This window comes from Urocitellus parryii, chromosome 11, assembly GCF_045843805.1.
Source record: "Urocitellus parryii isolate mUroPar1 chromosome 11, mUroPar1.hap1, whole genome shotgun sequence".
In the NCBI taxonomy this organism is placed as follows: Eukaryota; Metazoa; Chordata; class Mammalia; order Rodentia; family Sciuridae; genus Urocitellus; species Urocitellus parryii.
The window spans coordinates 47,272,369-47,286,596 of record NC_135541.1 but is presented as its reverse complement, the minus strand read 5'-3'; the positions used below and the strand labels follow the sequence as shown (position 1 = coordinate 47,286,596).

The following is a 14,228-nucleotide window of genomic DNA, read 5'->3' as shown; positions in this document are numbered from 1 at the left end:
TGGGGGCCCATACCATGCTGTTTTTGTTACTATGGCTCTGTAGTTTAACTTCTGGTATCCTGATGCCTCCTGCTCTACTCTTCTCGCTAAGGATTTCAGCCCTAAATATTTTTGTTTATTTTGAGACAGGGACTTGCTAAGTTGCTAAGTCTGGCTTTGAACCTACATTCTCCTGCCTCAGCCTCCTGATTATGAAGTTTTTGATGAATAATTGTTCTCAATTTTAATATAGTCCAGTCTGCCAATCTTTTGTGTCTCGTGCATTTTGTATCTTATTTAAGAAAACTTAAATATTTTAAGTGTTACTACCCTAGGACCATTTACTAAAAGGTACTTCTTTTCTTCTTTATGCTTCATTGCCCCCTTTTACATATGTGTAGATCTATGTTGGGTCTCTCCCTTCACATTCATTGATATTCTATTCCTGTACCAATAGCATACTATCTTAATTATTATGATTTTATAAATTTTAATATCTAGTATGACAAGTCCCCTAACTTATCACTATTCTTCAAAAGCATTTTGTCTATTTTGGGCCCTTTGTACTTCCATATAAATTGTAGAATCAAAATGTCAAGTTAACACCCAAAAATTGTTAGAATTTGATTGGAATTACAATTGAATCTAAAGGTTAGCTTGGATGAATTCCCATCTTTAAATGTTGTCTCCAACCATGAACATGGATGATGACATTGATAAATATTATCTTGTAGTTAAAATGAATGTTGATAATAACTAAAAAATACCTGAGGTATTTTCTTTGCAAAAAACGTTTCAACATCAACAGGTAATATGTTGAATGAAATATGTATTATATTAAAGAGTATCATGTGCATGCAAGTTAGTTGTTAATCTTAAAATCTGACTTTAAAAAGATAGTTTTACTTTGAAAAAAATTTTTTTCCTAAGCAGAAAAGCAGGATAATAACGGGAACCAACAATTTGCATTTCTAAAGTTTGGAGTCAAAAATCCTGATATAATGGCAAGCTAGATACCACCATATGGGAAAGGAAAATATAAACTATAAAAGATTATATTTTGAGTTCAGGAACATTGTGTAGGATTAAAAACCAGAATAAACAGATTGTTTTCTAGTCATCTAGAATTTCAAATTTTTCTAGAGATTAGTGTTCTCCTCTACCTTCAAGATACCAGGAGAAGACAGTGGAGTTAGAGATTCACTTTATTTCAAAGCAGATTGGTTGATCTAAAAATGAGATATTACATAACTTGGTCTGCTAGTCTACCTATCACTGGGAACCCTAGCTTCTTTATGGATAAGAACTTATACTTGCATTGTATTATAACTATATTATAATTATCTTTGTGGAAACCATTGTTGGCAACCCATAAAGGAATCAAGTTAGGATCATGATTACCGCTCACAGTTTTGATTCCTTTGATCTTTACATCTTCTAGTTTGGCCATTCTGGCCCCTTAGTTAGACATTGGGTATAGTTGATCAGCCTTAAAACTTCAGACAAGGAGCTGTTGAAGTCCTTTGTGTTTTCACAGGTTGCAGCTTGTCTATTCTGAAAGATGAGTAACAAATCTACTCCAAGCCTGAATGAAATAAATGACCAGTCTTGGAGCTGCCCTGATGGTCACCCCTGAGCTGAGCAGGACCTATGCAGAACACCCCCTTATTTATAGATGTTAAGGCAGCGAGCACTTGATATTTTCCATATCATCTTGAAAAAGTCCTGTTGTTTCTTCTTCTTCCCTCTCATTTCTTCTTTAGTTTGTGTGATTAAGAATTGCTATTAATTTATGGGAATAAGAAATAAAAAGCCCTGATAATATAGTGCTTTAGCATTGCCAAATTTAGCCTGTTTGGGGTTTTGAGGGTTGTTATTGTTTTTCCTTTGTGTTTTTTTTTCTTAATGTTTATTTTGGATGGGCAGGGAAAAGGAGTGGAGTAGGAATATGCAGAGATTAGTGTAGAAGGCATTTCCTTTTCATATTACACATATTTGGAGTTTCTTTTGGTTCACTTGTGAGGTGTTCCGGAAAAGCTCATGGGTGAGATAATGCAAGAAGGTTTAAAGTAGAAGTGATTGGGTTATTCACTTAATCCAATTAGTGAATTAATCCCCTGATGGGGTTAACTGAGTGGTAACTGAAGGCAGGTAGGATGTGGCTGGAGAGGTGGGCATGGGGGGCAGTGAGCTTCGGGGTATATATTTTGTATCTGGTGAGTGGTTTCTCTCTCTGCTTTCTGGTCATCATGTGAGTCGCTTTCCTCTACCAAACTCTTTTGCCATGATGTTCTGCTCCCCTTGAGCCCCAGGAATGGAGCCAGTCTCCCATGTACTGAGACCTCTGAAACTCAAGTAAACTTTACCTCTTCTACAGTTGTTTTTTTTCAGGTCTTTTAGTCACAGCAGCGAAAAAGCAAACTAAAACAGAGTTGAAACATGAGACCGATTTTATTCCTGCCTCCCAGGTTAGCTAGGTGACTTCCAGCAAGTCACTTAAACCTCTAGGTTTCCTCATCTGACTCATAAAAACATTGGTCTATAGAAAGCCATCGAAATCCATTTTCCAACTCTTCATTCAGTAGTTATTCAGCACCTTCTCCACAAGGGCAGTGTTAACACTGATTCTTGAGAGTTCCAGATTGTGTCTCAAAGGCTTTTAAAGCATCACTCTCCTTTTAAAACCAGTGCCTGACTTCTCCCTCAGATTCCTGGGCTGGGGTTGTGGCTCAGAGGCAGAGCGCTCACTAGTATGAGTGAGGCAAATAAAAATAAAATAAAGATATTGTGTCCACCTATAACTAAAAAAAAAAAAAATTAAAAAAAAAAAACAGATTCCAAACATCTTTGCCACTTGCAAACATATAAAGGGAAAAGAAACGTGTCAGCTGCAGTCACCGAGCTCCAAAGGAAAGCTGGCAGGCCTCCGGGGTGAACTCTTCCTTCTTTGTAAAGGGCACTCTACATTTTAAAGGTCAGCCTAGTCACCCAAAGTAAACTGTCTTAAAGAGCGCCAGGGGTCAGGGTGGGGCGCTCCACAGTTCTTTTCTAGGCTGGGGAAACCTGGGAAACTTTTCTGGGCTCCAAACTAGTCACGCGGCAAATCCACAGTAGGAATTGCGCAATGGGTCGTGTCAGGCAGGCGTCCGGGGGCGGAAAGAATCAGGGAGGCTTCCAAGGTGCCAATTCCCCGCCCCGCAATTCTAGGTTGCCTCACGCTGTGAGAAGCGCGATGGCTGGGCCAGACGGCGGGGTTCCGACTGGCCCTAAGCCCGGCCCGAGAAAGCATCGCTTCTCCGCAGGGACACGGGGCCAGAAGCGCGTGGGTGCGCTCCCTCCAGCAGGCGGAGCTGGCCACCACGGCGCCTCGCGGGACTCTGCAGCTGCCGGAGTGAGAGCGGGAACGGCGCCCTCGGCTGGCGCTGGGCCCGAGGCGGCGCGGCGAGCACAGACCCGCCACGCCGATCGGATCGCGGCTGGGAACTCGGGGCTCGCACTTTCGGTAAGGGCACCGGGGCTTCCAGCGGCGCCGCGCCCCCGCCCCCGCCGGCCGGCTCGCCCTTTCTGCTGGTGACGCAGCCGGCGGGCTTCGCCGGAGTCTGCGCGGAAACCCCGTGTCCGCCTGCCGCCTCCGCCGCCCGCACCTCCCCCGCCCAGCACTGTCCTTCCCCGAGTGGGCGGAGGCGCGCTGGGCTCCGCGCACCACACCCATTGGGGGTCCCAGGAAGAACACTGTGCGCGACACACTACGGAGCGCTCCCTGGTGCTGGCGCAGTGACTGAGGCTCTGTCCTGTACATCACTCAGGCCACTGTCAAAGTGACAGACTATAATTAGCTTTGCTTGGAAGTTAGGAAACTGGCACAAAAAAGAATGTTAATTGCTTGAAGTCAAACCGAAAGCAGAGCCGTAAATTAAATCCAGGCGTGTCTCGACATCAACGCTGTGTATCCTAATTGTCTTGGATCAGCCACTTTCACTCCAGTAAACAGCGAGTTGGTAACAGGTGGGGCGGTGGAGGAATTTGCATCAGCTTATGGCCGCTCATTTGCCTCAGTGTGCTGTTTTAAAAATTATATATATGTATAAATACGCACATATATGAGTGAATATGTGTGTGTGTGTGTGTGTATACACGTGCACCCCCCCCCCAAGTGTATCATAAGGAGAACACGGGAAAAGCTTGAAAAGCATTCCGCAGACCCGGTGTTTCTATTTTCAATGTTATATTGGGATCAGGGACACCTATAATAAGCAGCTGAAATATTAAATATTAAATAAGACTGTTTACGTGCATGCTAACACCTCGGGAACCCTTATATAGGCTATTTCGCTCTTCCTTTTGCAGGAGACATCATTTTGCCCTGGAGACATCTGCGTCGTTATTCTAGGTCAGCACTCTTTGACAGTTGCAAGATTTAAACCAGTCAACCGGAAAATCACTCACCACCCCACCCCCACCCCCGTCACCATCTAATTAGTGACAGACACCAAGCTAAAGGCTGTCTTTTGGCCCCATTCAGGGGTTCTTGCCAATTCACCCCTCTTCCCCTTTTCCTCTCCGAAGATTCAAAACAGTTCTGAGGCTCGAACGTGACTTCCTCAGAGACCTGATGGCGGTGGCGTGGGCGGGGACCTTCCGGAAAATAGGCGTAGACAAGCGAGTCACCGCGCTAGCCGCCTGGGAGGGCTGGGAAGAGGGGGACCAAGCGTGCGTGGCGCTTGGCCAGGCCTGTAGGGGGCCTTCCTGCTGCCCGGGACTGGGCTCTTTTTGGTAACTACGGGAATAGCTGAAGCCCAGTAAAAGTGTGAGTGTGTGGTTTGGGCTGTGGAAAGTCCAAGTAAATTTAAGTTAAGTAGGTCTGTGAAAGGGTTACGTGTGGTTTCGCCCGCATTTAATCCCAGCGATTTGGGAGGTTGAGGCAGGAGGATAGCAAGTTCGAGCCCACCCTCAGCGCTTTAAGGAGGTCCTAAGCAACTTAATGAGAATCTGCCTCAAAATTTTAAAAGGTGCTGTGGATGTGACTCAGTGGTTAAGCACCCCTGGGTTCAATTCCTGGTACCAAAAAAAAAAAAAAAAAAAAAAAAAAAAAAAAAAAAAAAGAAGGAATATGTAGGCTTTTGGAGCTGGGACAGAATCCAAATCTTTCCAGGATCAGTGTAGACTTTTGATGGGGGCGGTGTGTGTGTGTGTGTGTGTGTGTGTGTTTGGGGCGGGAGCGGGGGGGGGGGCGGTGCGGATATCTTGGGCAGTGAAATAGGTTAACGGAAGCTTTCTAATACTATGCTAATGCTATGAAATCTTGGAAATTGGCCATTCCATTTTAACAATTGCTGCTCACTAGAACAGCTGTTTTCCCCCTTCCAAAGCTTCATTTTGGGGATCAAGGCTAAAATTTCTGAACAGGCCTTTCCTTTAAGCACCCTGGAATGTTGGGACTATGAACAGATTCTTAGTAGAGCTGAAACCCTAAAGTGAAATAGGATCATGAAAAGAAGGATTCTCTCCTTTAGAAACAAAAACTTTTTTTTTAAAATCACAAAATAAAGGATAGAAATGTAGTAACTCAGTATTATAGCACTTGCCTGACCAAGTATAATTTTTGTACAGAAACACGATGACTTGAGAACCCCATATATGGCATTTATTTGGGGGAATTGTGAGTTGTCTCATGTTCTTGTACTGAGAGTACATCAATGACACAAGGCAAAGAAGTAGCCTATTAAATCACACTAAAAAAGGTTTGGAACTGGAGATGTAGCTCAGTGGGAAAGTACATGTTTAGCATCCAGGAGGCCCTCAAACCAAAAACAACAAAAGACTTAGTCTTGATTCACATATCAACTGGAAAAAGTAAATTATAGCGCCTTCATAGTCATGATGAAGTTAGATCCCAGCACTTAATCTACCTAGAACAGTGTGTTCAGTGGAGCCCCCAAATCATCCTGGGGAAAGAAAACAGAGAATAGGGAAATTTAAAAAGGAAATATTCCAAGAGAGTGTTGAGATGAAAACTACAGGGAATCAAAGAAATTCATGGGTAATAACTATCATGTCCATCACATTTACAGTGTGCTATGTAATTCACATTAATTGTGGTCATGAAAACTCACTTTTTCTAGTTTAAAAATGACATTAAGACCAAGCATGGTGGCATGGTGGCACATGTCTGTAATCCCAGCAGTTTGGGAGGCTGAGGCAGGGGGATCACAAGTTCAAAGCCAGCCTCAGCAACTTATTGAGGCCCCAAGCAACTCATTGAGACCCTGTCTAAAGAAAATACAAAAAAAAAAAAAAAAAGGGGGGGGGCTGGAGATGTGGCTCAGTGGCTAAGCATCTTCAGGTTCAATCCCTGGTGCCAAAAAAAAAAAAAAAAAAAAGACTTCAGGGGTTGAAGGATGAAGCTCAGTGGTACAAGCACTTTCCTAGCATGTGCAAAGATCTGGGTCCTATCCTTAGCACCAAATAAATAAATAAATTCATAAATAAATAAAGCTTTAATTCTGACACATGTCCAGAGATTACTTCAGTTTCCTATTAGAAAACTTTAAAAATCTTTAAAAATATATTGCATATTGGGCTGGGGATGCGGTTCAAGCGGTAATGTGCTCGCCTGGCATGCGTGGGGCGCTGGGTTTGATCCTCAGCACCACATAAAAATAAAATAAAGATATTGTATCTACCAAAAACTAAAAAATAAATATTAAAAATTCTCTCTCTCTCAAAAAAAATATATTGCATAGATTTTAGTCTTGAAAACATTTTGAAAACTATGAAGTAGTATTTAATGTATAAATTTCTAGACAGTGGTTTAAAGTTAAAAACTCAAATGCCTATTGTAATCAGGTATGCCATTACTTTCAATAATTCTAAAAAATTCCCATCCTTTCCCATCCATTTCTCTATCTCCTTAAAGAATTTTGATTACATGGATATTAGACCCAACTCTATAATCCAAATTTTATAATCTCTTTCATAGTTTATATCTCTTTATATTCCCTGGACCATATTTAGGGTAGTTTTTAGGATCTGCCATCCAGTTAACAAATTCTTTCTTCAACTTTGTTTAATCTCCTTTTTAACTTGAGTTCTTCATTTCTATCTTTTTCATTTCTAAAAGTTGCAGATCTGTTTGGACAATTTTGTGTAGTCTTTTGTTTCTTGTTCATCTTTACAAGCTTTTATTTCTTTTTTCTTTCTTTCTTTCTTTCTTTTTTTTTTTTTTTTTTTTTTTTAATATTTATTTTTTAGTTCTCGGCGGACACAACATCTTTGTTGGTATGTGGTGCTGAGGATCGAACCCGGGCCGCACGCATGCCAGGCGAGCGCAATACCGCTTGAGCCACATCCCCAGCCCCCTTTCTTTCTTTCTTTCTTTCTTTCTTTCTTTCTTTCTTTCTTTCTTTCTTTCTTTCTTTCTTTCTTTTTTTTCTTGGTACTGGGGACTGAATTCAGGGCCACATGACCATTGAGCTACATCCCCAGCACTATTTTGTATTTTTTATTTAGAGACTAAGTCTCACTGAGTTGTTTAGCACCTTGCTTTTTGCTGAGGCTGACTTTGAACTTGTGATCCTCCTGCCTCAGCCTCCCGAGCTGCTGGGATTACAGGCGTGTGCCCCCACACCAGGGAAGCTTTTATTTCTTGCAACAGAAGTTTTAAAGGTAAGAATGGTCTCTCTTGTGGCTTCTGGGCTTTCATCTGTGGGAAGCAAGAGGGATCCGTGGAGTAACCTGCGCCTCAGGTAAGAACATCCCCTCCCTACCTCTCACATTTGAGTTGTCAGGAATGAAGAGAGAGGGCCAGGACTCTGTATGCTCTTTCTATCCTTACCCCACTTTCTAGAGCACTTGTACCACCACCATCTGTCTTGCAACCATTATAATCTTATTATTCATTTTCCCTGCTTGTCAGTCACACAAGAAGTCCAGGACCCCCAGATCGTCTCTCGTATTTCATACTGAAAGCGAATCCCTGTGTGGCTGTAAGGACAATACGATCAATACGATATCCTCCACTTTACAGTACTCCACATTTCTCTCCTAGTTTTTTTTTTTTTTTTTTTTTTTTTTACCGACTCCCATACTATATATTTTATTGTTATTTTTCTTCTCCTCTTAAAATGTAAACTTTCTGAAAGTGAAGGTGTTTATTTTGTTGTCTACATTATTCTCAGAGCTTAGAATAGGACAGTATCTGGCAAATAGAAGATGTTTAATATTTGTTGAATGAGTTAATATTAACATTCTTATTTTATATTCTGTGTCTTATAATTCCACCTTTGAAGACTACCAATGTGATTTTTGTCATCTGTTGCTGCTGGTTTTTACCCATTGTGCCCTGTTTACTTGGGTATTTTCTGAATTTTGAATCTTGAGTTTATATCCCTTGGATTTTAACTGTAGATAGTCTTTGAAGTTGCATTCATCTAGAGGTAATTTGTGTTTATTTTTATTAGTTGCCTGGGGTAACTATGCTTCTACAGCCAAGCTAATATCCCTATTTGATGTTTATCTTTAACTACTTAAGTAGGGTGAATTGGACTGCAAACCTATGTATATGGGAATATCTATATAAATTTGACTATAAATTACCAAAAGACAAAATATACATCTTTGCTCTACCAATTGTCAAGGTACAAATGGGCATTTCCTTGCTGTCCCTGTCTGTGCAGCAGATTTTTTTTTCTTTTTAGTTCATCATTAGGTTTCCAGCTTATTTAGATCTCCCCAAATTGGTTGTACTTTAGCTTAAGCTATTTATAAAAATCCAGTGTTCTTAGATCTTCAGATTTTTCAAGAGTAACTTGATGTTTTCAGATAGAGCACTAATCTCTAGGATATATAAAGAACTCAAAAAGCTAAGCCCCAAAAAACCAAGCATCTCAATCAATAAATTGGCCAAGGACCTGTACAGACATTTCTCAGAAGATGATGGACAATCAATCAACAAATATATGAAAAAATATTCATCATTGCTAGCAATTAGAGAAGTGCAAATCAAAACTAAGATAAACTAAGATTTCATCTCACTCCAGTCAGAATGGCAGCTATTATGAATACAAACATGTGGGAGACCAACCTTGCACATGACTGAGTCACACTCCCCAGCTGGGTGCTGAGACGCTCAGTCACAGAAAAGTGGCAGAGCTTTCCCCACCCTTCTTGGTTTCGAGGGTCGATGTCTGTGCATGGATGTGTCTTGCTACAGCCCCATGGGTGAAGCTACACTCACCTGTTCCTTTGTAATATAACCCCTTGCCCTGTTCAGGATAGAATCTTCCATGGAAGTGCCTTGTGTGTGTCCTCTTCTTTTACTGTGCCTTTGGGTGTGGCCTACTCAGATGTCAGTCAACCTGCTGACAGTGGATATCATGAAGATACTCAGCCCCCTGAAACCTGACCCCTTGCCTCATTTGAATAGTTTATCCTCAATAAAAGTCAGCGTGTCCTCTCATTCTCTCTTTCTGCGGACCCTTAAGGTCAGAGGAGCCGTCACAGCGAACCCAAAGAAAAAGGTATTTGTGTCTCTTGTGTGGTTTTTGCGCAGCCCAGTCAGCCCAGTTCAACTGGAGTAATCCCTGAGCCTTTTAGTCACGAAAACAGAAACCTGGCACAAACAATAATAAGTGTTGGAGAGGATGTGGGGAAAAAGGTGCACTCATACTCTGCTAGTGGGACTGCAAATTGGTGCAGCCAATATGGAAAGCAGTATGGAGATTCCTTGGAAAACTGGGAATGGAACCACCATTTGACCCAGCTATCCCTCTCCTTGGTCTATACCCAAAGGACTTAAAAACAGCATACTATAGGGACACAGCCACATCAATGTTTATAGCAGCACAATTCACAATAGCTAAACTGTTGAATCAACCTAGATGCCCTTCAATAGATGAATGGAAAAAAAATGTGGCATATATACATAATGGAATATTACTCAGCAATAAAAGAGAATAAAATCATGGCATTTGCAGGTAAGTGGATGGAGTTAGAGAAGATAATGCTAAGTGAAGTTAGCCAATCTCAAAAAAACAAATGTGGAATGTTTTCTCTGATATAAGGAGGCTGATTCGTAGTGGGATAGGGAGGGGGAGCACGGGAGGGGCAGAGGGGTGTGAGAGGAAAGGAGGGGACATGGGGTTACAAATGATGGGGGAGTGTGATGGACATTATTATCCAAAGTATATGTATGAAGATAGGAATTGGTGTGAATATACTTTGTATACAACCAGAGAGATGAAAAATTGTGCTCTATGTGTGTAACAAGAATTGTAATGCATTCGCTGTCATATATAAATAAAAAAATTTTTAAAAAGGAAATTGCTGCCATCTTTAACTAAATAATGTTTGAGGGCTGGGGATGTGGCTCAAGCGGTAGCGCGCTCCCCTGGCATGCGTGCGGTCCGGGCTCGATCCTCAGCACCACATACCAACAGAGATGTTGTGTCTGCTGAGAACTAAAAAATAAATATTAAAAATTCTCTCTCTCTCTCTCTCTCTCTCTCTCTCTCTCTCTCTCTCTCTCTCTCCTCTCTCTCCTCTCTCTCTCTTTTGAATAAATAAATAAATAAATAAATAATGTTTGAAATAAATATCAATTTAAGAGGAAAAAAAGAGTAACTTGATGTTTATGTGAAATCAGTGATTTTAACTATTGGTTAATAATTCAAATTTACTTTTTAAAGTGGGCTGGGGAAAAATTGTCATAGTATATATTTGATCTCAGTCTACTAATTTGCAATTTCTGTTCTAGGCAAGCCAAAGAGTTGACCTGTCAATCAACCCATGAATGTTTTATTTATATCATGCAGAATGCATCCTATTAGAATGCATCTGTTAGGGGCTGGGGTTGTGGCTCACAAGTAGAGTGCTCAACCAGCACGTGTGAAGCCCTAGGTTCTATCCTCAGCACCACATAAAAATAAATAAATAAAATAAAGGTATTGTGTCAACTACAGCTAAAATATATTTTTAAAAAAGAATGCATCTGTTAGATACAATAAGCACAGAAGTGGAGTGGAAAGTCCAGTTTTAGGTTTCTCCTAGTTTTTTCCTATAAATATAATTCTTGGATTATGTGTGTCAATTTTTTATTCATGAAATATGGTCACTGTATCTATAATACAAGAAAATATAGGCCATAGTCCTGCCCCAAAGGATTTATTATTTCTGCCATATAGAATGTGCAGGATGGATTGAAATATCAACAGATTTTGAAGAAGAGCAACTAGGAGGTCTCTGCTTCTGTATGGGTCTGCTTTAAAGGAGACTTAACTAGAGTGGGAATGGTGGCAATTAAAAAAAAAAAAAAGGGCTGGGGGACTGGGGTTGTGGCTCAGAGGTAGAGCGTTCATCTAGTACATGTGAGGCCCTGGGTTCGATCCTCAGCACCACATTAAACAATAAATAAAATAAAGGTATTGTGTCAACTACAACTAAAAAATTAATATATTTTTTAAAAAGGACATATATTAAATATGTAAAAGACAAGCAATGAAGCTGGTCATGGTGGCCCATGCCTGTAATCCCAAGTGCTCAGGAGGCTAAGGCAGGATGATCACAAGTTTGAGATCAGCCTGAGGAACTTCATGAGACTTTGTCTCAAAAAATAAAAAGGGCCTGGGATTTAGTTCTATGATAAAACAACCCTGGGTTCAATTCCCAGTAACAAACAAAAACATGTACATAGGCACATCAAGATTTTGAAGTATCTATAGATTCTTATGTTGGAAAGCTTCATTGAAACAGACTGTCAATATTCACTTAACTCAACGCTATGAGTTCCATTTACAGCATTTCACCTGTGTCTGATCATTTCAAGGGGCTATATGAAAACTGATGACATTAAGATAGATTATCTGTCACATTCAGCTCTCATCTCTCAGTGGCCCAGGAGAAAAATCCCATCATCACTAATGTGAGTTTTGAGCATAAGACTCTGTGTTATTAGGAGTTTACCAGTAAAAATCTATCAATCTCCTAATCTTTCCAGTAGATTGCAAATGGACTTTAACTTTAGTTATAATTGGCTAATTGGGTGGGAAAAGGGTTGGATTATAAATTATTAGCACCCAACATGTTTTATTTCCCTCTATCCTTTTCCTCTTTATAGGACCAGAATGATGAAACACTTATTAACAGCCTAGAATAAAGATAGTACTAGAAGAAATTAGTCATTTATGTAGAATCGAGCCTGGAGGCAGGAATCAGGTAAGATAATGATTGTTTAGCACTTTAGGGATTATTTTTCACATGTACAGTGTCTCATTTGAATCTCACTGTAATTCTTTTGTCAGGACAGACCTATTATTGCAATTTGGAGACCGATTATCAGAGTTACATTGAAGTTTCTTATCCAATATCACAAAGCTCACGTGTGAAAACCAGGACTAGGGTTCAGGTGTGGTGGTACATGCCTGAAATCTCAGTTACTGGAGAGGCTAAAGCAGGAGGATTGCAAGTTCAAGGCCAGCTTCAGCAATTTAGCAAGACCCTATGTTAAAATTAAAAGGGTTGGGAATGGAGCTCAGAGCTCAATGGTAGATTGTCCCTGGTTTTAAGCTCCAATATGGTAGGGGAAGGGGGAGGGAATCAAGGGAAAAATAAAACAACAAGGATTAGAACCTAAATCTTTCAACAAGTACAATTCTGTATCCTGGGCTTCAAGTTGCTTTCATAGCCATTCAATTTAACAAGTGTTTCTCCAGGGCCCTGTTATGTGTGCCTGCATCAGGCTCTGGGGATGAAAATTGTGTACATATAAAATGGCTAAAGAATGAACTGCATTTTCATCAGGTATTTTAGGAATGGAGAAAAGGTAGGGAACTATGCACTATTCTTTGGGGAAGTTTTCATGAGGGAGGTATGTGGATGTTCATAAATGCTCTAAAATAAGGTATCTGAGAAACTAGCTGTCTGGAACACCTACTCTGGGTCAGGTACTGTGCTAGGTATTTCTCATACCTTCTCTGGTTTATCAAGCAGTGTTGAGGATCGGTGGAACCTAGAGCCCCATCCATGCTAAGCACATGCTCTACCAGTAAGTTACACCCCAGACCACTTTCTCACATATAAACCTCATTGTAATCTTTTGAGATAGGTATTAGATTCTCTATTCTACATATGGAAAAATTGGTGCTCAGATTGTCCAAGGCATACAGTAAAGGGCAAGGACAAGATTGAATGAACACAGTCACCAGAGTCCCAATTTCTTTTTACTTTTTTGGTACTGGGGATTGAACCCAAGGTTGCTTTACACTGAGCCACATCCCCCCAGCTCTTTGTTTGTTTGTTTATTTATTTTTCATTTTGAGACAAGATCTCACTACATTGCTTAGGACCTGACTAAATTGCTGAGACTGGCTTCAAACTTGAAATCCTCCTCTCTTAGCCTCCTGAGTTGCTGGGATTATAAGGTATGCACCACCACACTTAGCAAGTCCCATCTCTTAACTACTACTATACAGGATTTATGAAGTAAATTTTAAAATCTGACTTTTTAAATGTGTGCAAAGTTGTGACCAGTCCCACAGAGCAAAACAAGAAGATGTGGGCAGGTCTATGGGATATCACAGAGAGAGGAGACCTATTACATTCCAATCTTCACTTTAAAGAAGAAAATCCTGGTCTACAAAAAAAAAAAAAAAATCTTTGAACTTTGAGATAATTGTAAAAAAGCCAAGTAGTTACCAAAATACTTTGCCAAACTTAGTAATTATGAAAACACTTTGCTTTAATCTGTTTTCTGTCATTATAATGAAATACCTGAGACTAGGAACTTTATGAAGAAAACAGGTCTATATAACTCACAGTTTCAAAGGCTGAAAGCCCAAACAGCATGGCGCTTGCTCTGGAAAAACCCCTTCTCTCTGGTTGTATCACATCATGGCAGACAGGATCATGTTTAAGAGGGAGAAATCACATGATGGGACAGGAAGCCAGAGTGTGCAGGTGGATTTCAGACTTGCTCTTTTTTTTTTTTTTTTTTTTTAATAACAATCCTCTCCAGAGAACTCAGGATCCCAGGAGAACTACCTTGACTGTTTCCAAGGGCAGTTTTCCCAAATGACCTACTCACCTCCCTCTAGACCTCACCTATTAAAATTTCCACTACTTCTCATGTCTCCACACTGGAAATCAAGCCTCCAACACAAGAACCTTGGGTGGATACATTTAAACCATGATCAAACAGGAGCCCTGAGGAAAACAAAACCAGTGAGAATATAATCACAGAGGGCACTAGGGGATAA

General features: G+C 40.5%; 1 protein-coding gene across 1 annotated transcript; it reads left to right on the top strand.

Moving 5' to 3' along the window:
- The first annotated feature begins 3,187 nt into the window (after window positions 1-3,187).
- LOC144249242 (uncharacterized) lies at window positions 3,188-4,473 on the top strand. The gene is made up of 2 exons (XM_077791516.1): window positions 3,188-3,481; window positions 4,327-4,473. Exons 1-2 carry the CDS (start codon window positions 3,212-3,214, stop codon window positions 4,453-4,455), a joined length of 399 nt encoding a protein of 132 aa, XP_077647642.1. The 5' UTR covers window positions 3,188-3,211; the 3' UTR covers window positions 4,456-4,473.
- Window positions 4,474-14,228: the final 9,755 nt, after the last annotated feature.